The 26061-nt window shown below is 38.9% G+C and overlaps 1 protein-coding gene across 1 annotated transcript in view; it reads right to left on the bottom strand.

Moving 5' to 3' along the window:
• Positions 1-26061, bottom strand: part of ADAMTS17 (ADAM metallopeptidase with thrombospondin type 1 motif 17) — an 84911-nt gene that overhangs the window by 22761 nt on the left and 36089 nt on the right. Inside the window, exons 10-17 of the mRNA XM_053463779.1 lie at positions 16279-16419; positions 15358-15508; positions 13146-13247; positions 11810-11955; positions 7974-8140; positions 7637-7764; positions 1410-1530; positions 675-749 (exon numbers count right to left, since the gene is read on the bottom strand). Coding sequence (XP_053319754.1) covers positions 675-749; positions 1410-1530; positions 7637-7764; positions 7974-8140; positions 11810-11955; positions 13146-13247; positions 15358-15508; positions 16279-16419 — 1031 coding nt within the window. The remainder of the gene's footprint in view (positions 1-674; positions 750-1409; positions 1531-7636; positions 7765-7973; positions 8141-11809; positions 11956-13145; positions 13248-15357; positions 15509-16278; positions 16420-26061) is intronic.

A 26061-nucleotide genomic window follows, 5' to 3' on the forward strand; every position in this document is an offset into this window, starting at 1 on the left:
CCACATTTTTGGTAAACAAGCTCTATGTACAGTATACGCTTAATTCAAGACTGTAAGCTATTGGCATGTATCAGGCATGACATCTTTGCTGATCTAATAATTGCTGATTAAGGTTGTGTGCACGGTGAGGGGAATATCTTGATCCACTAAGAAGAGGGGTAGCCAGAGGTATTATGCCTCAGCATGGGGTCATTTTTTTTTTTAGTCAGGAGACCTCTTAACTTTTCTCTGGGCATCGGTCCAGACCTCTTACAAATCTACCCACACATGATTGCAATTACAATGTGTATCAAATATTCAGCAATTATCTCACATGTGGGAAAACATGCAATAACATGTGTACTCCATCATGTCACCTTCCGATAAATCCAGGCTAACCTACATTTTCTTCTTAGCTCTGCTGGTTGGACTAACAGACATGTTAAGTTCTCCTTCCTTCTGTGCAAAGTTGATCTGCCTTGGTTCATCTACTACTTTTTCAGTTTTACTTTAAAATAAGAGAATATAAGGCCTTCATGTCAAGCAGTGAAGGGGTTAACTGTGCTCAAGATGTGGAAGAATACATATATGTTTTGGGTAAGTAAGGATGACATAACTCCTAAGGAAACACCAACCAAACACCACGGATATGCTAGTCAGCGAGGGAGAACACACGAGGTCCACACTGATCTTACATGTGAAACACTTGGGGGCAGTCTTTGGCTTTGTCAAGACACATGTAGAAACCTTCTTACAATGACTACTGTTAACTGGGGAATACAAACAAGTCATAAGACAACATTGTAACAATCAGAGGCTCTACAGTGACATTTTCAGCACCAGGGATGGACAACCCAGTGGCCATCCTGTGAATTTAACTCATATCATGCTTAACCATCATATTGGTAAGATACCTGGTATAATAGGTGATATGGACGTCAGCCACTAGAATGAATGCTGGTGCAGTGCAGCTTTTCCAGTGAGGGTTATAGCAAGGTAGAATGCTATTAACGATACATACTGTAGATATATATATATAATCTACTCCATGGAACGAGCTCCAAATCAGCTAGTGCAGTGAATACACATAATTGCCTATAATCAGCTCTCTAAGTTATTTGTTATCTAAACAGGGGAAATTCTCAGTACAGAGTGGAAAAATTCTCCAATTCCAGAACACAAGCTATTTTTAATGGTCTTATTGAAAACATTTTATGAAGTTGTCATGGAGGGTGCAGACATTCTACAAGGTGGGTTATTATTGAGCATGTCCCTAGACAGTCATTTAGAAATGGTTTAATAACACACGTTGATGTGTCATGGCCTCCTCACCCATTACTGGAGTTGTGAGTCACTTGTTACATGATGATTGATGGACTATTAAGTTCAGTTAGTTGGCTTGATGATAAGCTCCACCACGGTGCACTCACCCATTCCTTTGGTGAGGTTAAAGTCACCTTTCACCACCTTACAAGTCTTTCCATCTCCGTTGCAGATCCCACAACGATCTTCTTTGGCGAAAGAGCCAATGATCCCATTACAGCCGATTTTCTAAAAGGAGACAAAACATATGAATTGCATTTACTTTCCTCAAGGAGACATGTGACAACATAGTGGGCAAGTCCCTTCAGAATATAGGTGGCAAACAAAATCTGATGAAATATAACATCATAGTAATAGTCATAAGAAGATGGAAATACTCTGTAGAATAATCGTGCTGCTATGTTCCTTGTTAAATTTTCTTTATCGTATTGCAGGATACATAGGAACATTTAAATCGTAGAACGTGATAGCAGATAAGAACTTTCAGCTCATCTAGTCCAACCTTAACTCAGTCCATCTGACAGTTGTTATGTTTATGAAATATAGATATTCTCTAACCCATTTGAGGATGCCATAAGGCTTAATATATGAGCAAGGGTAATTTGCCAAGAAATGCCACCTGTAGTCTTATAACACTACTTCTGTTAGCTCTAAGATGCCAAGCCTAGTCCAGTAAGGTGCACCAGGTACTGTAAGCAAAGTATAGCAGGAATTTTCTCACTGTGTCTAATTAGAGTCTTGTACTAAACCACCGCAGAGAAAAACAGCAGAAGAAGTGGAAAAAAATGACAGTGTTAGGGAATCAATTATATTTTAGATAATATACATGAATAAAATGTATTTGCGCACAGACCAAAGAAATACGACAATGCCTTCTGTAAAATAAAACATTTAAAATAATAACGTTACTACCCACTATATTAGCAATGAATAATGCTTTGTGGTCGTGCAATATAGCTATGCACTCTCTTACAGAGACAGACAAGCCGAGAGCCAACAAAGTGATTTGCAAAGTAATTAGAGCCATAGGCTAATAGGTGTCATTTGTATTGATTTTTCAGGGGAATTATGTGTCAGGACGACATGTGAGGTAGACCTCGGCAAACTGAAAGACTTAATAAATTGTAATACTTGCCAGGCTGTAATTATCAATGCAGAATAAATATATATGGAAATATTTTTTATTCTTATGAAGTCATGTGGCATTTGCATTAACCCAGAATACGAGTGGTATTGGGAATTTGATGTGAAGTCGAAGTGAACCTCTTACCTAATAATGATAAGGTACACTTATACAGCTATATACCTCGGAACGCAAATTGCTGACTAATGCATAGATTGGGGAGAAGTGGCCTGACCCTTTTCTTTCATGTGATATGAAAGGTGTTATATTCACGGCTATCTACACATAGATTATTATAAAAATGCAAGAGGGTGGGACATGATTAATCCCATAACTTTGCATTTCTTACAGGCACATACATGACCACTTATATAAGAATCTAGTTACAGTCTATAGAATCAGCCTATTAGCCTGACATCATATAGTAGGGTTCTGAGATACATTCACCTCGATAACGAGGTTGTGAAAGGAGAGAAAGCTTGGTGTATGCGCAGCAGAACGTATAAGCTCACCTGAGCAGGACCCTCATTACCACTTGTTTCTGTAGGTCACTTTGTCATCTTACGCACTAATTGTTATGTCCTGTTTACCTACTGTACAGAGCTGAAGAATATGATACCGCTATATAAAACAGTAAATAATAATAATTGCACATGTGGTTGCTCTCCCTACCAATTTGTTTGTAATGTCAGCAGGTACCCAACCTGTCTCCAACTTACATCCACCAAAAAAGACTTGGGATCGGAAGCTTCCCTTTTACTTTGTTCAAGGTGGAAAACAGAACATTCACATACAAGAATTATTCATTGGTCTTAATATCAAAACCCTGCCTAAAAAAATCAAATACGTCTGAGGTTTACATTTTACTACATTACAGGAAAAATAATTTATGATTATCCATATTTTTACTATTCTACAGAAATGCCTATAAGTCATCTTTTAAAAAAAAAACAAAAAAAAACACTGGCACTGAATGTGTTAAGAAATATCACATCGTATATTAGGAATTAAGCAAAACATTATCAGTTTTGTTAGTGGGTTTTTACAACAACTTTGGGGAAAAAAATGCCAGAAACATCACTGTGAGTTGACGTATTTCTTAATGTCTCCCATATGTTTCTGTATTAAACTGTCTTGCTGGGTGATTTACCCTTATGGATGCCAGATGTTCTCCAGGGACTCATTCTCCATTTTGAGGGATTAATAATATGAAATGGTTCCTTAACAACCACTTTAGCGTTTTTTTTGTTTTTTTTTAAAGTCTGCCATTGCAGAACGAGTTCTAATGTAATTGATGTCATATATGCGGGAAAAAGGTATTGATCCACAGATATCCCATTGTACAAGTGAAACATATACATTAATTCATGTTTCACTATGCCAATCCAAATTAAACAGCATATATTTAGCAACCGATCATAAAAAAAAACTGTTCATACAACCTTTTTGGATTTATATATTTTGTTTTTGCTATTGGCACTCCAAAAGGAGCAAACTGACTGAAATACAATACAATTTATTTTACTCCATCATTTGATGACCGGAGTTACAATAAAACCATGGTGAACGATTAAAAAATATCAAAAACACATTATTATTATTATTATTATTTTATTTTTGCATCTTCCACATGCAGGATACCTAAGTAATATCATACTTAATGCTTCAAGTCATTTGAATTTCTTACTTACTTTTCTCCTAAAAATAAATACTTACCTACCCACGATAATCTTATACTATTGCTTCTTGTGACCTGAAACGCGATACAGCATGCAACATCACTGCATAGGTGCAGAGGCCAAAAATAGTGTTGTACTCCCATATAGAAGCCACATACTCCCAAAAAGGCCGCAAAATTTAGGCTTATTTCCAGCAATACACGGCTAAAGGCAACGAATGCAAATGTCCCATTTAGTGGAAAACCATGTACATTTTTCAACACACTCCTTCACCTAACACTAATTAGCTAAGCACATAACCCTTGGTACTCTAGTGACCAGGAGAAGAGTGTTTTGATGATTAAAAAGAATACTGACATAATACAACACAACATATAACCAACAATTTCTGTGTATATAAAACAATATACCTATGACAAATCCAGTGCAACCAATAGAATGCGGAGCCCACAAGCTAGGCTCCCTGGACCACGCTGGAGAGGAGGACGTGAGCTCCAGAGTATGGACCTTTATAAATTTGCATCCTTAATAAGCGAGAAAACAATGTAATAATACAGCAGTTTTCTAATAACGTTTACTATTGCTTTGAAAGGATAGGTAACTAGATCTTTGTGGGCCATCATGAAGAACTGATCTATTCTTGGCCACGCTCTAGAGTGGAAATCCATCAGAGTCAAATTCTGGAAATTAGTATTTAGTCTTGTCACTTGGCAGGAACGTGCTGCTTGTTTTGTAATACTCAGTCTTTTTCCTAATTCTAATGTTCTAGTACAATGTGCATTGTTCATGTTTGTTCTTCTATATTAAAAAAAAAAAAAAAATACTAATAAAAATCAAAAACAGATGAAAGCCTCTAACAAGCATTCATTTTAACAAACTCTGATCTAAATGAAATATAATCAAATCTACTGAAATTAAAATGTGACAAGGTCATGTTTTGTCAGGTATCAACACCCTGGCCTTTGATGGTCCTTCACAATTTATGTAGGTTAGAAAAAAAAGGCTTCATATAAGAAACCTACATAATGCAGACTATTCACGGGCACAGATTTTGAAGCTGAAGCTCTGAGGAAGATGGTAGAATTTGATTAGCTGTAGTAGCGTGGATAAGGTTGTAAATGCTATTCAGAACTTGAATTAGGTTTTGTATCAAAGTTTTGTCCAAGAGGACAGCGCGAGACAAGCAGGCTGTCAGTTAAAAGATGAGACCGGGATATAATCCTGACTACAGGGAAATGACTCCAGCTGTAGGGGAATGTTATGTGTATTAACATGACACTTTTATGTTGTGTCAGAGTATTTAAGGAAATAGTTAAGACAATGTATAGGAACTACAGGAAAGCACTTGCATTGAACTTTGTGAAAATGAAAGTGTGTCTTTCATCTCAGCACAGGTCTTCAAATTAAAATTCTCATTCTGAATGCTGGGGTTTTGGAAGAGAGGAAGTACGGTTCCTTACAGGCTCTCCATCTTTTCTATATGACACAATGAGGTATTATGTCACGTAGAGCCCAATGGGAGTTAAGTGTCTATCCTAATTCTGCAAACACTGTTTTAGGGGTCCATGAGTGAACCAACCCCACAGAGGCTAAGGAAATGATATGGCACTTACCCTCATGCATGAAATTATTACGTATTAAAAAAACCTAAGATACATTTTGAGCTTTTGAAAATCATGGGGGTCCATCTAGTGTCCTTTATCAATTTTATCAGATGGCAAGCTAACATTTGCCTGAGCCCATGTTGAGTATCACCCTGCTGATCAAAAACCAGGAAAACTATCTATTCTGTATCAGTCCTTTAATAAACCGCTACAAACATATTCAACCTACTGCATCCCACGATATGGGTCAATATGGAATCATTACTAAAATCTACAAAAACAAACAAGTAGTAGCCTTATGAAAAAAGCAGCAATACTATATATTAATAATTAACAGCTTTCAATGCTCATCAGCACATAAAAAGGACAACCTTCCCTCCAGACATTGAACGTATTGCGAGACTTATCCCATGCTACCTTCCCAAGAACCCAAGGTTTCATTTTAGGATGTCAAGTCTGCAGTTAGATAGACAAAGCTTGAAACAAAGAGAGGACCTAGACAGCATCAATGACCACACTTCCGTGTGTATTGTCCCCGAGTCCACATTCAGTCCCAGATTCACTGATTCAGCAATATAAGCAGTTCTCACATAAACATCTCCAGATGTTACCCTGAAACTCTCCATATAAATGCTTGATTAACAGTTTCATGAGACTTCATTTTAAAACAATGTCCTCATTAGCTCTCACCCTGATGAACAGAAAAGCCAGCCACCACTCGAGGTGCTGGCAGCTCTGCCTCGATGAGTTATGCCGGTACACCGGGCAGATCCAGATAATTCTAAAGTGAGGTCAAGGCGTTAGCACACCTGATAAGAACGTGAGATAACGTCTGAGGTACTGAGTGCAGTGAGGTTTCAACAAAAGCCTCAGCCTCGGCATTAGCCTTGCTGATGACAGGCAGGCTGGCAGCTTGCTTCTTGCTAACCCCTTTGGACGGGTAGAATTCAGCTTTCTTGGCACAGTGAAACAGTTAGTGAAATGTTTGTAAAACAATAACATGGCCAAAATGACGTGGCTCTGTGGTCCAGTTAATGTTTTTTTCCCTTTTGCAGACTGTAAATATGTTATTTAATTACTCTGTTGTATAAATGAAGACAGTGTCATGCGAGTTCAAAAGAGGCTTGTTTCTTTATGTCTAGCAGGCTGTTCTTATTTAAATTACTAGTTTTCCATTTCAATTTGTCTGCTGGAAAATCACTCCCTCTTGTGGGTGGTGTAGTTATGCATTTCCTTCTTGCCTCACTGAATATGTACCCACTGCCGTACATTTTCGATGGTTGGTGATACTGGTAATAGCTTGAATGGAGCAATCATTAAGTACCTACTAAAGTGCTTTAAAGAGACAATGGTATTATAAGTTCAAATCACAGATTTAATTTCCATGAACCTAAGACGAGATCAAGGACTCATTAAGGTTTAAGTCTTTACATCAGGAACAATGGGCAGACTAGATGGCATATAGTTTCTAACCTGCTGTCAAATTCTAAGTTTCTGGTATGTTAACACAACATTATTGGGGTAGAACTGCAAATACTGAAATGAATATAGGAGACATGGAAGTGATGTTGCATTGTAAAAGTTTGAAGAGAATGATCAATTTGTGAAGGAAACAGAAGAGGAATAAATTAAGGTTGGACAGGGGACATAATGTGGATTACTGTTTGGCTATAAAGTGAGTGAGTACTGAACAAAATCTCAGATGCTTCCAATGTAATTTTGTCACATCATTGATATACGGGCTCTGGGATTAACACCTAATAAACTATTTTTCTTGGCAAGTATATAAAAATCTAATTTCACCTCATTTTACAAACACACCTATGAAGAGTCACTAGCATGTTCATATGACCTACATCAGAACTAATGTCACCAAAACTATATGCATACTAGTATTTATTTATTTTTAAAATGGAGAGCTACTTCACCTGGCACCTCCCATGAACACAGATATCTGTCTCGTAAGGACCACAAGGCGTCCCGTCCAGTACTTTGTCTGATACCAGTATCGGAGTATCACTGCCCACAGGCGTACAGTACAGTTCACACGGCTTATCTGGGAAAGAAAGAATCGGGTTAGAATAAAGAGGAGAAACACAAGGAGAAAATGTGAGGACAGAAGCTGGGTAAGGCAACCGAATGAGTGGCAGCTGTGGTTAGAGAACTCCCATTTAGAAATGAAGAGAAAGTCAGTGGAGTGGAACCAAAAATATAAAATCCAAAATGAAAAGACTAGTGCGACGGAGGGTGTGAACGTAAATATACCATCAATAATGACAGCTGTCAGGGGGCTTTTCTTCTTGTTGCCGCTGCGTTCTTGGGCCTGACACTGATGGTCCCTGAAGCTTGAAGTGCCCTTGGGACAGGGGGAGTTCTCACAGACGATATGCTCCACGCTTGCACCTCTGCAGCTTCTCCCTCCAGGACCAGGTCTGCCACAAACAGAGAGAAAGCTCAGACGTTAAACCCTCATGGCCCGTTACAGACCACATGTCTTCTAAGTAGGTGTTCTATCTGACAGAGAGACTTCTACTGGTAACTGGTCTCAAGCTTCCTGGATGTCTCAGGAAAGCAGTCAATACGATTGAGAAACTTACAGTGCTAGTTTTACATTCTTATGCCGTCTTGGCATAGTGAAACTAATACACCAACTAATGTCGCATCTATATGGACAGCTTTAAAATGTTACTGGAAAAATATACATATGTTGAGTGCAAGGTGCCCTTTCTATATCCAGATATCTACATCATTGGAACCATTGTATTCCTTGTAAAATCAGTCCTACAAAATGTCCTGCTTATGCCGTAGGTAAATGCCACTGTGCCAGCAAGCTTACGCTTGACTGTAACAACAACTGAATAAAGGTAACAATATGAGGGCAGCTGTCTGACACTCCACAACTTCAAGCACCTAAGCAGCAGGGGGAGATTAAGATCAGGTGGGGCCCTGGGGCAAAAAAAATTTGGCTGAGATGCTCAGCAAGAACAGCCGCTTCACCGCCTGTCCTACGGTGCATCCCCGCTTGGGAGTATTTCAAATTTTAGCTCCCTTGTGCCATTAAAGAGGAAAAATCTCCATCAATATAACCATCTAATCTACCCAAAATGGCATTCATGTACCGAAATGCGAGGAGGCAAATTTCCTCTGCACAAGAGAAACAATAACCCCAGATGTACGTTTGGCCCTTCATTGGCCTTGTCCGTGGCATATGGTTGGTATCCCTCTAGGCACAAGAGAGCAAGGAGGTCCACTTCTGGAACACTTTGGCTAAACCCCAAGTGATCCCGGAAGAGAGAAATGCCATACAAACAAGATGTGATGCTCGTAACAGACAGCCCTGGGGTAACACCGTCACAAGCAGTGACGTACTTACCTTTGGTGCTGCCTAGGCCTAGGCCAGGATATGCCTACCAGCTGCCCCTCCCTTATTAAGTGCCAGGATATGACATCATACCCTGGTGCTCCGCCTTTCAAAGATGCACAGCACCTTTGGCTTCAGTACCCCAGCAAGTGGTGATGCAGTGTGGGATCCGAACACCTTACAAGCAACTTCCACTCTTACAGACTGCAACATGTGACAACAAAACGACAGGAAGTGAGATGCTCAATCTGCCATCGCTGATGATATGCCAAAAAATGGAGTCTGCCTGCGTCTTTGCAAACACCTTTGCTGCAGGAGAAGGACATCATAGACCAAGAGGGCCTAATCAAGTCCGCTATGATGGCAAGCACAACTAGCACCGTGTTAAGAATCATTAATGATCCCTATCCATACTCCAGCAATGTTTTCAGTAAACTTTTTCATTGATGCTCACACCACTACAGGTCTAGGTTCTCGGTGCCCAACATATAACACATTTTGGTGCCCCAATGTCTTTCATGTTTTTGTCATGGATTGGTTGGCAAAAATGCCTGCTATAACTTTTCACGCTTGGTCGCCTTTTGAAGGGGCCGGACCGGACTACAGGACAGTAATATGTAGTTATAGTCATCTAATTAAAACATGTTTCCGCAATGATGCAAACTATAATTCAGAAATACTAATAATGATTAAATTAAAATGACATAGACACATCAATAAGTCAGTACAGCAGATGAACATCCAAGACCATGTTGTACACTGTATGCAGAATGCATAGGACCTCACTCAATTAGCCATGAAATCACCCTCCCTGTGCTGAGTCAAACGATTTATCCAGCTGACACTAATATGTCCTCTGGAATTGTGAAAACAGCTTCAAAATACATTATCTCAGGGCCCTGGAGAAAGATGGTGTGCAGCCAGACTTAACTTTTTTTTTGTTCTGATTAAGAGATCATTTAAGTCTTTATTTAAAGATTAAAACTAATCATAGCTTTAATTAGCAGAACTTACAAAATTCTATATTTATACATTTTGTTTTAAAATTACAAGTATCATAATAAGGAGCCCAGCCCAGAGCTATTTCCTCAGTGTACAGCTATCTTCAAAAATGGTTTTATGGTAAATTGCAAATGTAAACGTGTGCTCAGACTTACACTGTAAATGTTCTAACGCTACATATCTGAGGTAGAGCAGTCGGCAGCTATGACCTCTTGTTGCACACTTTTCCAATTTCCAATTACAAAAAAAATATTTTTTACAGTAGCGAGAAAAAGTGCAGATAGGGGTCTTTCTCTGCTGTCACAATATGTATTTTATTATTACTAATTTAGTTTTTGTAAATGGAAAAAAATATAAAACTGCATGAGATGTCCATTAAACACAATGCCGGAGTTATTCTCAGCTAAGGGGAGAAGTTTATCTCAGTATTTGAAAACATGCCGTGCACATATTGACTGGACCCAACAGTTCATACAGTATAATAAGAGGTTCCTACAAACTCTTTTGTCATTTGTTATGGCAATCTTTATTACATTTGCTGAACTATGACACTGGATTACTTCCACAACCTAGTACTGGTCCCAATGGGCACAAAGGAGTGGGAACTGGAAATATAATGACTTTGCATCAGTTACAGGTGCAAGTCTGAAAAAAAGAAAAGGTTTCATTGCAGACTCCGTTCATAACAGCAAGATGTAACGCAGATTGACCCCATTTGACATTCCAGTGGTCTCTGCAGGATCTGCCAGAGGTGAAGCCAGGACACTATGCTCCGCTCTCCTGAAACACAGCGTAGTAGGAATTCTCTTCAGGAATAACCATGCGATAAAAAAAATACAAAGTTACTTCCAGGCAAACGGCGCTGAGCTGGACGTGACCCCGCACAGCTTGGCTGAAAGCAGCTCTGTTCAACCTGCATGCGATTTGTGCTCCGAGCACAGTTCGGTTACAAGATACAGTCTGTGTGTACTTGGAAAGGTCGTAAAAACCACCTCATTTTCCTGTTTCAGGCTTGGCTTTGACAAGTGTGAGGGTGACGCTGCCAGCAGCAAGCCCTTATTTTCTCTAAATACAGAGAGCAAACATCTCTGTTATTTTTATGATGCAGCCATCTGGAAGATGAGGAATTGAGAAAGAAAGCGATCAGCCCACATTGAGTATCCAAGCACACAGAATTTACCCTTTCAATTCTAGCACTGAGGACTACAACTCACATGTGGCTCGGTCAGCTTCTGGGATGTCACATACTCCATTGCATCTGCTGTGAACTAAACATCCCATAATACTCAGCTTGCCAAGCATCATGAGAGTTGTCGTCAGTTGCTGTCAGAGTCCAGAAACTGCCTATCCTCTACTTAATCCCTGCTTTAAATGTCTGAGAAACCGAGAAACGCAGGGAGATAAAAAGGAGGAACAAAACAGAAATACAGAAAACGTTTGCATGTCCAGGAAGTCTAGGAAGGACATGACGGCATTGAAATCTTCTGGATCATGAGAATCACTTTTCATCTATAGTTTGGGGACTGTAGGAGAAGCAAGAAAAGAACATATAGGAGAAAATAGAGAAGAATAGGCAGCAAAAAGAGAAGAGAACATAGAGCATATCCATAAATTCAACTATTCAGCTATGGCCTGGATGTCTTAATGTGTCATATATTGGGGAACTGGACAAGGTTATACAAACCTCTTGATGTTATGCTCTGCAGTTTTGCAGAGTCCAACACAAAGGGATACTCACGGGGGATTATCACATTTCCTCTGCCTAAAGCGTACTCCGGTCGCACATGTACGACTGCACATGCTCCAAGGACTCCATGCACTCCAGTCTCCATCTACGTGCTGAGGGATTGGGGTCTTACTGACGCACTCTCCAGCTCTGCACCACTGAAACACAAAACACTTCATGAATTCAAACTTAAATAACGCTGAAAAATGCTTAAAGTTATATGTTCATTAAATGCTAAAAAAGAGATGGCAAACGGAAGAGGCTATCTAGCTAGGTATTACGTGCTGACAAAGCATATATTCTTTTGCGAACAAAGTTCAAACTTCTTTGAGATAGAATCTGAATGTCCAACACAAGACCACTCACTTCACACCTCACGGCTTTTTCCATTGGTGGGCTCATGAGAAAACCGTGTCATGCCACATTCTTGTAACAAAGGCGTGATTTGTGCCAGGGAGGGCCATGTTGGCACCCTAAGCCCAATTTGGGCGTAAGGTGCTTAACGTGAGCAATCAGAATATCCCACTGGTTTCCATAGTAAACATTTAGATCTTTGTCCCAAACTTGACTCTAAATATTCAAACTAGTTTCATACCAGTCACACTTTCTCACTTCTAACCCCTAAACTGTTACTCTGTAACTACAATGAAGGAAGTATACAAAATGATTTAGTTACCTAATTAGTTACATGATTATTACCACTCTTCTAATAGTCAGGAGATTATAAACAGCACTCTGCCTTGTGTGCCATTGTTTTTTTTATTGGAAAGAATACATAAATACTGTAGGCTGCTGATGTTGATACAAGGGCTTCCCATGAGCTGTGCACACGGGTTGGCTGTACTTTGTCCGGCTTCTTTTTATCTTTGCATGTGTCTACATATGTGTTGTTTAGGAAGGATGTATTTCAATCTGATTTGCCATGGAACCTGCTGATATCAGCAGGTTTATTAAAGAAGAAATTATAGATCCATTGTTCTAACTTGTTTCATTGAGCGCCTGTTCTATCGGTTACGTGGTGAAGGCAAAGCCCGTCAAAGCTGTCTTGGAGAATTCTACAGACACGTTAATTGGCACCGAGGTCAGAAAGAGCGTGCCGGAGAGGATTACTATTGGGAGAGGTAGTGATCTGGATTGATTTCAATTGGACAGAAATACACTTTTGCACATGTTACGCACACAACGTCCACACTTTTACACAATTCATTTTTTTGTGTGTGTGAAGGCAAACGTGCAAACTAATGAGGACAATCTTTCAGCTCCCGGCTGGATGTAACCAACCCAAATAAAAGGACTGTTCATATTCCAGGAGATCACCTTCACAGAAATGAACGCTACACCTGCTCACCTTGTCTGCGCCACACTCTGTGCCGTCAAGTGGGGGGTCCAGTTTGGTTTTGCAGGAAGTGTCTCCCTCCACCAAGCACCAAAGGCCGGCACACATGAGATGCTGAAATCACAAAGCAAACATTTATATGGCCAAAAATAAATAGCTGTAATTAAAACACTCTGCTCGCCAGCTGTCTTTTAATGAATGCAGACTTTGCCTTATTCTGTATATGCTGACAAATGTTCTTTTCGGAATAACATTCAAAATAATGTTTTCTTTTCAAACAACAAGTTGCACAGCTTTAGTTTATTCATTCTAGCAGAGCAAGAAGAGATTACACTGTTGTTTACTATAAACCTCTCCAGTATTAAATGTGTTCACTAATACACAAGGCTTTACTGCCAGTACCCTTCATCGTGTTTCTTTTTATGAGCGTGATCAGTGGAAGAGTTCAGTGAAAGATTAATGGTTAGAATGTATACGGTTAACCGTGTAAGAATGCCTGTGTTCAGTAAGCATTAAATAGCACCAACAGTAGCATTATATAATAGGTATATAATGCGATGTGAAATGCGTGGGGTATTTTAGCATTGTGTGTCTACCACAGAGTTTGGTTTCAATTAAGCGTTCTGGTCATGCCATGACTTTCCAGTTACCTTCTCTTTTTGAGGTTGTTCTCCCATTTGTCATGCTCATCTAGAGATGCATTTTTCTCTGGATGAGTGTCCAAGGACCAGATTTTGAATCCATTTCCAAATTAGAGCACTTTATAATTTGTCATACTTGAGACCATTAAAATAGGGTTATACACACAAAGTGATTTACTGCCCCTGTAGATCTATCACCATACATCATTTAGGATTTGGAAGGGGGGGATTTAAAGGAGAAGCATCGACATTTATGTAATACACACAAAATTGTATATACTGTAGACTGCTACTGGGAGGTTATTCAACGCAAATACACATTTGGGGGCATTTTGAATATTCCAGTGTCTGCTACTGCTGTCCGAGGAGACTTCTCTCCCTGACAAAAGGTATTATGCACCTAGTACATCTTCACTTACTGTATATACATGTTTAAATGATGTACATAAATCAGCAACAGAAGACCATATCAGTATTTAAATGTAATAGTCAACCTTGGGTTACACAGGTGATCTACTATTTAAATCAAGTTGCTGATTACAATCAATGTCATCATTCCTATGGAAAAATAATGTGTTTCTTTAATAAAACCTAAAAAGAATCCGCGTAGACATAGAGGGCAAAAAAGAATAAAATTGCTTGTCTTGACAATTTCTCTTTAAACGGCTGCTGAGCTTTGCACATTAGTAAATGGCAGAACCCCGTGGCACATCAGCCTGTGACGTGGGAGTTTAAATGCAAAGCACATTGCAGGAAACAATTACACAAAAGCAAGTAACTCTATCTATGTGTTTCTGCAGCTACAAAGACCAACAAAAAAAAACAAAAAAACGGGTATTCAGTTTTGTTACAGCATCCAGCATTTAACCCTGATGCTTCAGAGATTTAGAGCAACAGCAGAGCCATCGGGTTCATCGAGCACATGAGTATTATTTTAACTGAAGGGAAGGCCATTTACTACGGGAGAAGAGCTGTGATTTGGGAACTACGGAGGGCTGCCAGAGGCAATCGCTGCTCTAGGTTGCAGGGTGCCATTAATGGATATTATTGGGACCTTTGGCTTCTCTTGTCACCCCTCTTCAGTATCCTAATTCACCGTAGTCCAGTGTTATAGAGCATAGGGACCTCCGTCCCTTCTCCATCTTACTCTGGCAGAATGAAGGTGCAAGATATGACTTTATATGTAACGTCTGCATTCTCATCTCCTGGATGCCAGACTCTAGATCAGCAGATATAAGGGATCTTGTGATCCTGGTTGCAGCAGAGACTTACATAGTCTTAGTGCTTAGTAAGGAATGCACTTTCTGACTTTTCCTCATTATCAAATTTGTCTACACCTAATATTAGAATGTTTTGCTATCCTTTAAATCCACAATTACAAGTTAAAACTAATGTGAAGTATAGTGAATCTATTATGATTTCTTAACCCCAAATTACATGTATTATTTAGACTGATGTTAGCAGACCAGAACATGTATTTATACACTGATATTACTACATTCTACTACCATGAATGGGAAGACTGTGATTAAGCCGGTGGACACCTGCTACTTTATTGGGCTTCAAGGTACCAATGCGCTCACCTCCATGTTCTTGCAGAATGTGGTGTTGCTGCCAAACAGAATCTGGCACTGCTCACTGGCGCTATAATGCATCCCTGGAAGCTTATGTGGAAGCCTGACAGCATGGTGGCTACGAGGGTCGGTAACCAGAAGACATGAGCTCACCTTGGACCTGCGCAGAGGAGGGTTTAAGCATGTAATTGAACTTGCTTCATAACATATCAACATGCTGTGCTTGACGAGGAAAGTGTCCCTTTCAATCTATACTTCATCTTCCTAGCTATAGACCACTATGGGGCATATTCTCTAAAGGGAGATTTTGCAAGAGAGTTGTGTTTCAGCTTCTTCACTTCACTATACATTATGAAGGTCAAACTCCTGCCTGGCTGGCTCTGTACAAAGTATAGTTAAATCAGATGTCTTCAAAACTTCCTTAGACATTACGTTATGCATCATACAGGACCAGCTCAGCCGTCCCTGTTGAAGAAAAGTGCTAGTGTTGGCCCTTCATAATGAATAGTGTAGTAAGAGTTGCTCTCCTGGTTGAATATGACAATAGTCAAAGTACAAAATCAGCAGAATTTGCTTTAGTTGCTCCATTTCTCTATTAAATACACTATTACTTAGTTGCATCTTTCCTATAAACTGCAATATTCCACTGCTGCATTCAAAGATGCCAGTGGCAAGAAACCAATTACACCTCATTGGTAAAGTCCAAGAGACGCCACACGTTCAGTAAACCATGGCAGGCGTGAGTTGAGCCCAATGCCTCCGATGGAGGGGAAAAGCAAGGAGCACCTGTCGGGACCAATTAAACAAAAAAACTTTATATTCTTCCACGTGAGGAAAAATAAAAAACTAACACGCTTCTTACTGTGCTCTAGATAAAAGTAAATATGTATACCCAACTTCATATATGCCCACAGAAGCTGAAGCACTTACTTCAGAAAGTTTTCCAGCTCGTCGCGGCTGCAGGTAGACCAGGACAGATCACTTGGATTTCTTCCTTTCACCCACTCGCCGGACATTATGTGTGAACGTCCAGCGCAAGATGGATGGTGATCATCATGACTCATTCCCATACTGAAAAAAAGCAAATGTGTATGAACAACGAGCCAGTGTTTGGTTTAGTAAATCAGTAACTCTATGAAGCTATACTAATAAGTGTTTTCATTATCCCTAAATTAGTTGGAAAACATGATTTACTGTTCCGAGTAACGCGCTCTGTGTTTATAACAGATGTTTCGAACTACACTGACCACAAATATGATGCAGCGATGGCTCTTATTTTGCACATGCTGTGTGCTTTCCATACTTTGTATGTACCAAGATATTTTGCCCTTAGAGCATTTCATTGTCATGGCAACCTGCAAACACCCAAACATGTTCCGGTTTACTGGAAGTGCCTTCTTTTTAATCAGACTATGTTGGAAACATGAAACCACCGGGCAGAACTCACTGATTTTTATATACAGGAATGGCTATCTACTAGGGGATGAGTGTCCCATCAAACAAAACCTCTTTTTTGCGCATTCAATATTTAATTGGCAAAACATTCTCACTAAATATAAGAGAGAAAGATAGAGAAGCTAATGCAGTTATTAAAACAGTGGATTGTTTTAGATGAATTAGGACAAACTTTCTCATTTTGTTACAAAAATGATTGAAGACAGACCTAGATAAAGACATTCTTTCAGTAAAAACCATGGTGACAAAATAATTTACTGATCTGCATTCCAGAAGTGAGAACAGATATAATATATGGGGTACATTTCTATGCTATACCAGGTCTGTATAGTTGTGTTTCACATCGTTGTTGGTTTTAGTGACTGATGTTAATCAATCGAAGAACTGAGTATCACCGTGGCTTTAAAGTATCATTCCAAAGCAGATGGTGATATAACTAAGAAAGGTTTCACTGTTTCATTTTGATATGTGATAAAAAGCCTTAAGATATTTAAGAAGTGCAACTTTTTCATTCTCTGTCCTGAACGCTGAACTGGAGATTTATGACATGCTTTCCGCTTTGAAAGTTATTGTATTTCAAGACAAAGGAATTTCTTGAAGAGCTGTCTGCCTAATAATAAAAATAAACTGCTTTGACCCAAAATTTCTGTGAGCCTTGCTAGAAAAAGATTCTTGTGCAAACCATACAAGCAATAACTTTACTGATTATGTTTTGTGATGTAGAATGCGAGTTGCTAATACAGGCACATCTCTCTGGCTTGGATAAAATCAATGAATTGAGTTATATTCTTTGTAATAATTGTTGGCCTTCTATCGAGTTACTGGACATCTTGAAACTCACAGATGTTGGCCTAAGCACACGACCCTCTGTTGCAACATTCTCTTTAAAGGCTTTCTAGATAAAACCCAAGTGGATAATCCTGTGATTGTATGTACTGGTATCAGGTTCACTAGATTAAATGCAGGGCTTTGGGTCATTTGGTGAGTTACACTGGTTGTTCTCAAGGTGTACATTATGGTGCCTGATGTGACATAGCCAACACTCGGAGTGCATATGCCCTAATTAGTTTCCATGTGCCATCAGCCCCATTATCATGTTTTTGCTTGGAACTAAGAAGTGTCCTCTATAGAACACAAGGCAAACAGTATAACATGTACCTGGGTTTGCTCTAACACACTTTCACACTACGACACAAAAATATAGATATAGCTGTACCGGTACAAGAGAAGGTGGGGTCTTTAATAGAAAATTATAACTTTTATCGGGGCAACATGGAAATAGACATAGAGTCACAAATACATTCAGGACCTCAGAAATCCAATTGTTAGAAGTGGCAACACTTCATGTAATTATGTGGCAAACATGAAATTCTTTGTATGTATAATTTTGATTTCCCTGGGCTGTAATTTCTGCTATTTTTAGTTGAAAAAATGTTCTATTTGCTGGAGCGCAATCATGCATTCTGCGGAATCTATTATCATTGGCTAGCTGGTGTTTAGGAGATTTTTATAATTGAATGCCTCTGTGCCAGTCTTCTAGGACTTGGGAACACTAGCAGAGATGGAGCTCCCACCATGTATTTCAGACAACAGCTGGTGTATCTAAGCTCGGCCACTGGGAGAGGTAAGGTCCAAATTGCTAATGGAAATGGCAACATAAAAAAAGAACCCAGATGGGTGGAAACAAACCAATAATCGCTGTAAATAAATCTGTAGATCCCACTGAACGCCTTCACTGCTCAGTGCCACACTAGCTATTCATAAACATGTTGTGTAGCAGCCTTGGCAATTAATCGAAAAAGCAGATCCAGATTTTGAAAAGTTCCCAAATAGAGCTGCACTAAATAAGCGTCCTGGAGAACCCAGCACAAAATTTAGAAACCTATGCCAGCGAATTTCCAATTAGCAAGAGGGATCACGGTGTTCGGGGAAGGCCGTATTCAGTCATTCATTGGCACCCATCTCACTTGTAGCTTTGTTGATCCTAGCCCCTTCCTTGATGACTCTATAACCCTCTGACGGCTCACGTCACAAATCTGATTTACAAAATGTCATTAACTGTCTGGATCTGGTCAGCGATGTTGTATTTTGCTCCAGACTCTGGATTTCCAGGCATAACGGCTAAGCAGATATTGGAACAAGCTGAGGATTTCAGGCCAATTTTTATTGGCATACCAAACTCTCCAGCAGTACAACACCTTTTCCTTAAAGGTATATCGTCACAAGTGTCCGAGTGACATTTGAGCGCAAAATATTTTTATGCTATTTGTCAATTTAAAGCAGTTTTTATATCGGAACCTGACTTTAGTCTTGAATGCATGTTAGTCTGGAATGTCCAACCAACGTTTGTAATATGAGGGAAACGGAGCGATTTAATGAACGTACACAATCTTTCCGCAATAGAAATATGCCATGACTAAAGTTTTAGTACAGTTGATAAGAATTGCAGGAGAATGCTAAGGATGTATTGCCATTAGCACTTAAACTGTGGTGATTATATATATCTTAACCCCCGTAATTAATGACATCACAAAGTGCATGGATAGACAGGAATCAGTTAAATTCTGTCTTGCTTTATGTTATTGGCCGCTAAGGTCCTAACCTCAGAGATGAGCCTAGGGTTAGTGACTCTTGAATGCAGCATTTCTTCACCTCACCCCACTGTAACTAAAACACATGCACACACTAACACCCACCTTACTTTAACAACATACACTTACACATACAAACACACGCTATCTCCTTCCTTCTGCTCCCTCACACCACTATCTCTATGCCCACCCCTGACGCTCTCCATATGTTGACACACATGCTAAAACCATACACTAGAACAAACACTCAAGCACCATAAAGCCACATATGCTAACGCCAAACACTAACACATACATACACACATACATACAAACTCTCACTCCATCCCTGTCATCACTGTTACCCTACTATGCGCTTTACATGACGGCGCTAGGTGCCTCTGTTACGGGACACATTGGTGTCGGCACTCATGTTAGTTTGCCCCTAGCAAACGTTTACCAGTTAGCTGATTGACCTATGACTCCAAATGGGTTGCTTTTTCATGTTTTTAAGTTGAAATATCCAGTATGTTTTTGGAATGATAACTTTTTTGTGTATTGGTTTAGCTAATTCCCAGCACTCTTTGTTTCTGCTTTCATCAACGGAGCACTCGATAAATCCCTGAAACAAAACAACAGCACAGTTGCCAGAAGTCATTTTATGGGGATTCTTTCTAAAATTTGTTTTTAACAGTTTTCAAGAAAGGTTTGAATAGTTTGGGGCTTTGCATCTGTGAACTTTGAACATGCTTGCTAATAATATTGGGAGCCCTCAGATAGAAAAGTGGTTGTTATGAATCACCCCATTTGTTTACTTCTCTGGTGATAACCCATTTAATTAAAAAAAACATTTCCTATTAATTTGTGCCGGTCTTAAAGGGCCACTCTAGCCATCTAATGTTTGCAAATACATGGGGTGATTTTGAAGAATTCCCCCTTACGCATTTCCTCCTTTACTGCCCCAGCTATTTTCCAGACAGGAGATGCATTTGGCTGAACAGATATTAATGCACTTGTCATAGTTACTGCCAGCCAGCCCCAGTGCTGGCTCGGTGAATGCTGTGGTTACGGGGTGCCCGTTCAGACCCTTGTGTGCATGTGCCGGAAGCACCCCCATTCATTTTAAGCAATCAGTGCCAAGAATCACTGGACCACAGAGGACGTTCTACATCAGGGACATGCATAGTACTTACAGAATACAGATTATATGCATTCTTTCTTTTTAAAGAAAAACTTCAGTGTCCCAAGCAGGAATCTCACTATTTAATGCATACACCTATAATCTACCCTCAGGAGAAGCTCCATAACCAGTCTCCTCCATGGTCACCACAATGGTTTAAAGGGACCCTGACTCAGCTATCATATGTGTTAAAGTGCATATGATTGCTAGATTGTCTCTTTAATTTGTTTTCTTTGCCAATAGATCATAATATACACGTGTTTTTAGTATCATTGTAGGGGAGATAACTCTAGACAAGACTAAGTAAACATAAAAAATGCAGGATGGTATGTACTGGTACTGTTAATAAGAGAATCTGTATTTGTAGTGTTTCTTTTTTCAGAGCTAACCTTTATCTCCCTTTCATATGTATCTGGAGTTCAGGCAGGGATACGTCTCAGTTCTGGAGTTTGATGGCAGATTCCTGCAGCTATACTAATCATGTCTCAATGAAGGCAGGATTCGCTCTATTCATACATCACATTTTTGACTTTTTAAAATGTACATCTCAATACATTTATCCCAGTCTAAAACATTTTAACCACATTAGAATATGCCGTATTCACTATTTATGGATTCTCTGACAGACGAAGACAGAATATAGTGTGGATCAATGATAACCATCTTTCATTTATAGTGGGCTAATTATATTAATTGTCAAGTCACTTCTGGTGAGTATGCCATGTGGGTAATGGCAGCAGGAGATGTGTTTGGGCTGCAAGCCAAAGTAACTGGGGGCAGGGTGTGCATATCGGGGATTCTAAAGAATAATCCCATCCATTTGCAACTGGGATCACACAGAAATGTAAAAGCAAAACTCTGCTATGATATAAATTAAAGTGCATATAATGGTTGGAGAGTCCCTTTACTGATTTGGGATGGATGGTCATGTCTGGTCAGATCTTGTATATGATACCTTATGCTGTAATTACAGTATAGACCAACGTAGCAAATAAAGTCTGTATTTATTTTCTAAATTGTGTTACCTTGTGGTTAGTTCCATTGTCCATGACCAGAGCCGTAGCTAGCTAGCAAGAACGGAAATTATTTTATTTACACTGCCTTTATACATATCTGCCCCTAAACACACATATGGGCTCACCTAGGCAGATGTCCATAGTTCCTTCACTGCAGATGCCTTCACATTCCCACACATTCTCCACCTGCTAAGTACTAAGGAGTGGCACACTGGGTGAGAATGGTTATACATGTACTTGGCTTACTAACCCTGATAACACTTCTAAGATACAAAGACTACAGACAGCTTCCACGGCACCTTTGCTGATTAAATTTGAGATTAGTTGGATGGTTCTTTTGTTGGGAATGTTCGGGTATGTAGGGGACTGAAAATGTGAGGTACGATCCAAGAAGAATTTCACAGCCTCTGAGTTATATACAGATTAGCATTGTGTTAATGTGTGCTCATTGGACACAGTTCATAGCTTGGATCAAGACACCAACACATTGCTTCTAGGAAGATTTAAAAAATATGTAAAAAAAATATAGATGATCCAAGTGATGCTTATACATATATTACGAACTGATAAAGTAGATTATTAAAGTAAGAAATAATTTACGGAATCCAAAAAATAAGGTACTATTTCAGAAGGCAAAAATGCATACTAATAATCACATGAATAGTATGAAGTTTTGCCATCTGAAATATTTTTTTCACTTTTATTTTACTGCTCTTTGGAGGAATTTGTGATTGCTGATTGACCTGGATTTATTAGATTAACTCTTGATTATTAATCTCTGGATACATTTTGCTCACTGAGTTTCTGTAACTGGATTAAATTTGTGATTGCTGATTGACCTGGATTTGTTAAAGGAAGTTTTGATTATTAATCTCTGGATGAATTTTGCTCACTGATTTCTATAACTGGATTCATTTGTGGTTGCTGATTGGCATGGACTAATTAACGAAACCCTGGACTATCTCTGGATGAATTTCGCTCACTGATTTGCTATATTGTTACATTAGTGGTTTTAGTATTTTCTGATTGATACATTTTTCACTTTTTTTACTTGGCATTTCTTTACTTTGATATGTAAATCATGCTTTGGATCCAATTCTACTTACGAATGATCATTATAAATATCTGATAGGAATATTAAGGCACCTATATTATTACTCAAATTATTACTCACTTTAATAATCTACTTTATTTATATAACAGTTCCAAAAGTGGAGTGTGGCTAGTGATACATACCTCCCAACATTTCATATGGTTAATAGCCTGGCCAAGGGTGCTGTTTTACTACTTTTTGTCACTTTTTGTGACTTTGTCATCTATTGAAAGCAAGTTTTGTAACTGATCAGGAGATTTAGGAAAAGACTAATGTGTATAAACATTTCTGGTTGTTCCTATATGCATTATTGTCATATTTAGGGCTGTAGAACACTGTGATACTCTCATACCCACCAAACATTGTGAACTTCTGGACAAGAGGACCAACACAACCTGATAGAGGGGCACTGGAGATATGAATCTGTACTCAACTTCATTCCACTCTAAGCCATTTACCTACTGAACATATATGAAGTAGTTACTGTACAAAGGCTAAACAAGCATTTCCCTTTGTGTAAAACCTCAACAATGGAAGGCTTCAGCCAGTATATTAAAAAACTTTACGGTAAGAAATAAAACATTTTAAGAGTCTTAAAACTCTATAGCAGTAGGCTATAGCACTTCTCAACTTTCAAGTAAACATAAGCACAAGGTTTCACAAAACATTCTTCAGAATTTTCCAAATGCGTAAAACTTACTACAAGTTTAGGTAAGCAAACAGTAGCCATGTATTTTAGTCATTCCCTGCCAATACATCTAAGGAAATTTGCTAAGTATATTTCAATGTGCTGCTCTATCTACTCTGCTGAATCTCATACTTTTATTGATCATAGATTGATCAGCAGCTTCATGAAGAATAAAGAGAAACTGAAGCCTAATTGCTGCCTTTAGAAGCAATCGTCCCATGGAGCAGGTAGTCTAACATGGCTGCTTGCTAGCATGGTACCAGACATTGTGTGGTGGGATGGATTAAAGTGCAGCTCACCTATTTTGAGATCATCCCCATTAAAACTAATTTGACACATTTTTTTATTTTTATTTTAATGATGAGCTTTTAGTTGACTTCAATTCTGCTCACTTTCAGCCACAATACAGATGAAAGAGACAGAAGTTGTAGTCCCCAAAAGCTGTGTGCCAGAGACACAAAAAAGGTTGACATACTTGTAGGGATATGTATTTGGAACCTAGATTACAAAAATATAACCCCTTCGTATATGTAGCTGCCTTTCACTATATTGTGTACAGTAACATCCATGGGTTGCACATCCAATCTACGTGTGTGAACAACCACATCTGTTGGATAAATTTACCATGGCGGTGAGGGTTTCTCAAAATGATTTATTTTAAGCTACTTTTACTATTTGGTTTGCAATTTATAGAGAAATCATGTTTTTTCGTTTGTTTTTGCTGACATGATGCACATTTTACCCTAAACTAGTTATGTACGAATAACTTAACTTATTTCAGTATTAACGGTTAATTATAGATTCAATTTAAGTACAGGCTTATAGAACATGTAAGACTCCAGAAATATTAGGGGTGTTACAGACATTTCAGCATCTCTTCTCTATAATCACACACATGCACTTTTTCCCATAGATGTTAATTGCTTGGACTAATTATAAGCCAGTCGGATACGTATTACCTAATAAGAGATCTGTAGGAAACCCTTTCAAGATTCACAAGGCTCCCCAGCTATGCTTCGCTTTAATCTTTTCAGCAAAGAGATTAGGCTTTATTTTTGCTGCATTAGTGTTGTGCGCTCCTAGCTTTTAAATGAGAAGCCATTGGTGGTGACTGCTGTGTAATGTTTTTAATTAAAGATTTAAAAAAAAACAAAACACACAAACCTCTAATTGGAACTTGGCTATTTTTAGAAAATGGTTAATCATGGGTGTTGCACATAAAAGTAATGATATTTCATTTCCTATTCAAATATACATTAAGTCTAATGTGGTTCTCACCTAAATAAAAAAGGGTTCTTATCCAATGTCAAATTCTTTGTTTCTATGCAATTAAATTTGTGACGTGTAAATTCTTTCTTCCCCTACCCACGTTACCATAAGGGGCACCTGTGGGGCTCAGATACACAGTTTCACAAGGTGGCCTTGTGTGAGCTGCAATGGCGGTCTGTGTTGCAGCGGCACAGACCTCCATTACAGGTCCTTGGGCCGGTCAGGGGTGATCAGAAGATCTCCCCAACTAGCCCATGATTTCCTATGCTGTAGTGCCCAAATTAGAGGTGTCACACAAAAACTGGGACACTTGGGAAGTATGCTACCAGTGGCAGGTACAACTACAGTATGCTTGGGGAGGGGGCTTGCCGAGGCCACCATTATCATTAAAGACAGCCCTGAGTTGCAATTTTACCTTAATCTAATACAATAATGTGCTTCATTCGCTTTAATAATAGGAAGAAACCCTAGCTTTCATCATCCGAGATAATTGAGCCTTGTCATTTCTTGATAGACTACTTAAGCACTTAAGAGATGATATCATCCTTAAAAAACACAATTTATGCCCAGATTATTAGAATTTCACAGAGGCCTGCCAATGAAAACCAGCTTTACATTAATCAAAGTATCATGAAAACATATGCATATTTTGTATGATTATTTGTTTTGGACTGAAACATTTTAAGATATTTGTAATTATATGTATCATGGCAGATTTGTGTAATGTTTCCCAGGATGCACTTGATCTTGGTGTCTACCCAAACGGCTGCTCATTTGGTGCATTTTTTAGTCTTTATAAACTTTATAGTTGGTACGGTGGAGGGCTAATGAGATAAGTAGATTGTTTAGAAAGGAAGTTAATTAGGGAATAGCTGCCGATTCCCCAAGAATTATTAATATTCCCTCTTAGTTATATAAAACTAACAATTTATGCAGCACTTCTTGCAATACACAAAACTATAATGCACAAACTAAGACAAACTGATACTGTACATTAGATGAAGATGTTTACAATCTCGAGGATAAGGAGTTCTGTGAGCGCCCAACACTTAGAATTCCTTAAAAAATAACAGATTTTTCCAATATATCCAACATTTTAACGAAGCAGGGAGGCCAGCACCACCTCCATGCTGATTAAGATGGAATAGCCAACAGGTTGTAACTGCTGCTGTCCTCCGACTCTTTTACTTAGACTGTAAGTTCTTCAGGCCAGGGACCTGGTGTATTCATACATATAGTCATCATAAAGTTTGTATGGCTATATTATTATATAAACATTTTCTGCTGTTTCTATACACATTATTGTGACTTTAAAGGCTGTAGGACACACTCATGTCTACCAAACATTCAGAGCTCCTAGCAAGGAGACACCAATGGAAGAAAGAGGTACTTGAGTCCAAGAGAAGGTCTATCCTTTCTAAGCATTTAAAAGGTTTGGTCCA

The sequence above is a fragment of the Spea bombifrons genome, chromosome 4, assembly GCF_027358695.1.
Source record: "Spea bombifrons isolate aSpeBom1 chromosome 4, aSpeBom1.2.pri, whole genome shotgun sequence".
Lineage (NCBI taxonomy): Eukaryota > Metazoa > Chordata > Amphibia > Anura > Pelobatidae > Spea > Spea bombifrons.